General features: G+C 17.9%; 1 protein-coding gene across 1 annotated transcript; it reads right to left on the reverse strand.

Moving 5' to 3' along the window:
- Positions 1-195: 195 nt before the first annotated feature.
- LOC102680195 (KICSTOR complex protein SZT2-like) lies at positions 196-1,704 on the reverse strand. Its single transcript, XM_006625181.2, has 3 exons — positions 1,344-1,704; positions 1,041-1,229; positions 196-840 (listed from the first exon to the last, which is right to left on the reverse strand). Exons 1-3 carry the CDS (start codon positions 1,423-1,425, stop codon positions 257-259), a joined length of 855 nt encoding a protein of 284 aa, XP_006625244.2. The 5' UTR covers positions 1,426-1,704; the 3' UTR covers positions 196-256.
- Positions 1,705-3,628: the final 1,924 nt, after the last annotated feature.

Below are 3,628 nucleotides of genomic sequence, written 5' to 3' on the forward strand. Positions count from 1 at the left end.
ATATATATACTTATATAAAAATAATATTAGTTTCGTGAATTATTTGTATTTGAATTTATTAATACTAGTTAATATTAAAAAATTAATTGTCCGTATTTAATATTCTTATTGTACATAAGAAAAACTTATAACCTAATATGTACAATAAAATTGATTAATATCTAATATATATGTAAAAAATCAACAATAAAAATCGTATTTTAACTAAATGTTATTATGAGAAAATAATATTTTCAAATCAATGTTGTCTATATTTTTACTTACCACTTGAAGTATTATCGGAATCTTCGCTCTTTGGTTCTGGGGTTGAAGGTTTCGAATTATAATCAGATTTCAATTCGACAAAATCTTTACAGATCTGTTGACCAACTTTGAACGTGTGATTTTGATAAATGTCTTTATTATGAGATATTTTTAATTTATCGACCAATGTATCAATTAACAAAGCCAACGAACAATCATATATGTAAACTGGAATAACGAGAGATTCTTCAGAATCATGAAATTTTTTTTGTGCATCTGTTTCTGAGATGTTGTTTTCGATACACTGATTATATTTCGATTCATCATTTTGTGAATAATCAGTTATATTAATGTCCATTGTGGAAACTTTCGAGCACAAAGTATTTTCGCATAAATCCATATTAAATATAACAGATTCAGAATTTTGTTCTAAATTGCTTTCTAAATGTTCTTCAATATGTAAAGGAGATATGAACAAACGCACATCTTTTTCTGATGCAGGTAAAATAGTGATAATTACATGAGTTGTGCTAATTCCTTTGATAAAACATTTCCAACGTGGATAAGAATTAGATTCAATATTTGAAGAAAGTTTATCTGGGAACAGTTTTAAAATTATATTTTAAAACTATAACTAATAAACATTATATAATTATATAATAATATAATATTATATAATTATACTATATATATATAGTATTATATAATTTATAATAAATATATAAATAAATTTTAATAATAAGTATTTATATGAAAATTATTAGAAAAATTTTACATAATTTAGTTTATGTAAATACCTTTTTGAGAAAAAAATGGTAAAAGAGGACCACCAATTCTACGTCTATCAAGAAGCATTTTTGTGAATCTTTGTGATTCAGCTGAAGTTAATAAAAGTTCTTTATTGTGTAATTGTTTCATATGTTCTAAAAAATTGTCCATTAGTATCTTGTTTGCACTTCTTTTTTCTTTGTCATTGTTAATCGTATCTTGAAATAAGTTTAATATATTTAAATAAATTTAATACATACATATACAAATATAATATACAAATATATACAATATAAAAAAATTTCAGTGATTATTTTAAATAAAATTTTTACCATCAGCAAACATTGAAAACAAAAGTTCAGCTTGTTGACATTTTGGTAATATATTTAATGTATCAAAAGAAAAATGCATCATATATATTCTTTCATCAATAGTTGGTAGACCTTCACATGATTCTTCAACAATGCTATTGTTAGTTTTGATATTTTTGTTAAATTTTTTTGATAGTTTAATGTCATGATGAGGTACTTGTCCATAAATAATCCCAGTACTTTTTTCATTTGGTATTACTTGACTTAGTAAACTTAAATATTCCAAAGTTAATAATGAATTGATGCATTCTTCATCTATACGAGTAATCTAATAGCGAAATATAATATTGTTAGTAAAAAAGATATATAAATTTTATAAAATTTTAAAATTTTTGGAATTATATTTTTCTATGATATGTATTATATTAAAATAACATCTAAAATCAAAAAAGGAGATTACATATACTGACTACAATTAAAATATTATAAATATTATTAATATTATATATTATAAATAATACTTATAAAAAATATATTATATATATAAATGCTATATATGAAATTTTTATAAAAAATGTTAAGTAAACAAAAAAAAATTGATATTGTTTATATAAATATAAATATGAAATTAATTATAAAATATAATTATGAAATTAACATAAAACAACAAAAAAATCATAATAATAAACACGCATAATATACAGGTATACTTTATTATGATATATATGTTTTAATTTAAATCTAAAAGACAAAAAAAATAAAAATTTATTTAAAATATAATTATTCAATATAACTATTCAAGTCTTAATTTCTAAGATATAGACAAAATAAAAAATATTTTATATTTTGTATATCATATTTATAAGTAAAAAGATTTATAATAGATAGACTTTTGCAGATTGAGTTAAACTTTTATTATATTTGACACAGAATATTTGATACAGAATAAATTAATGATTAAATTTTGATTTTTAAAAAATGGAAAATACAAGTATGAAAAAACTAAAAATTTTTATTAATTATTCATTATTCTAAATAATTAGTTTCTATTCATTATTCTAATAATTAGTCTTTAGTATGAAATATAAAACAAATGATATATATATTTTGTCAAGCAATATTTTAAATTATTGAAATACATAATATATAATATTATAAATTATTTAAAATAATATATGCATTTTTAAAATAAATAGTAAAAATCTATTAAAGTAACATTTTATAAATATTTATTATTCTGAAGACAAAAATATTAAAATATTTATAAATTGATTTCTAAAGTAATTTCAAATAACATTTTTTTTTGCAAAAATTTTCATTATGAATTTGTTAACAAATTATTAACAAAAAACATTAATCAAGAGCACATAGCCAAATCGCAAAAGTAACGACCAAATTGTTGACCAAGCACTGAATAAGTCTAATCAAGATATGTCGAAGAAAGTTATATATTGAATGACAAATATTATTTTATTGATAAAAAATTATATCGAATTATATTATGAAAAAAAAACTTGATTCGATATAAAAATATATAAAAAAATTTTTCTATTCTCAAATAAAAAAAATAATACTAATACTAAATTTAATTTATTTTTTAAATATGTGCTATTATTTTATTTTATTCATTTTCCAAATATAAAATCTATAAAAAAAATATTAATTGCAATTAATCTTTTTTTATATTACTAAGAAAGGGATATTTTATTTATATGGAACGTAATTATTTATATGAACCAATTAAACATAATAAATAATACATAAATAAAACATAATAAATGGGGAAACAAAATATAAAATCTATTACAAAATCAATTCATTATTTTCGATTTTTTGTTATTACATTAAAGAAATGAAACAATATTTAATCAAACTAATTTGAATGAAAGAATTGTTACCAGTTTTTTAATCCGATAAATCTGAGTTTTTTTTTAATATATATATATATTTGAGTTGATGGAATATTAATTTTCTACTTATAATAGTATATCTATACTTATGTTCTATTAGTTATAATAAAGAAAGTAAAAATATATTAATTTAGATTCAGTAAAATGAATAGCATATTTATGTATTTGATTAATATTATTTAAAAAAAAGCGATTTTTTTTATTTCTTATTTTTAAAAATTTGTAATAAATATTATTTCTAATAAATACTTTTTTTATTTTAATTATAATTATATTATAAATAACATTTCATTTTTCACAATTTTGCAAATTTAATTAACAATATTATTAACAATATAAATTTTTCTATTATTTATTTTTATAAAATTTCTATTATTTATTTATAAAATTAATATT

This window comes from Apis dorsata, unplaced genomic scaffold (genome assembly GCF_000469605.1).
Source record: "Apis dorsata unplaced genomic scaffold, Apis dorsata 1.3 scaffold_51345, whole genome shotgun sequence".
Taxonomy (NCBI): Eukaryota; Metazoa; Arthropoda; class Insecta; order Hymenoptera; family Apidae; genus Apis; species Apis dorsata.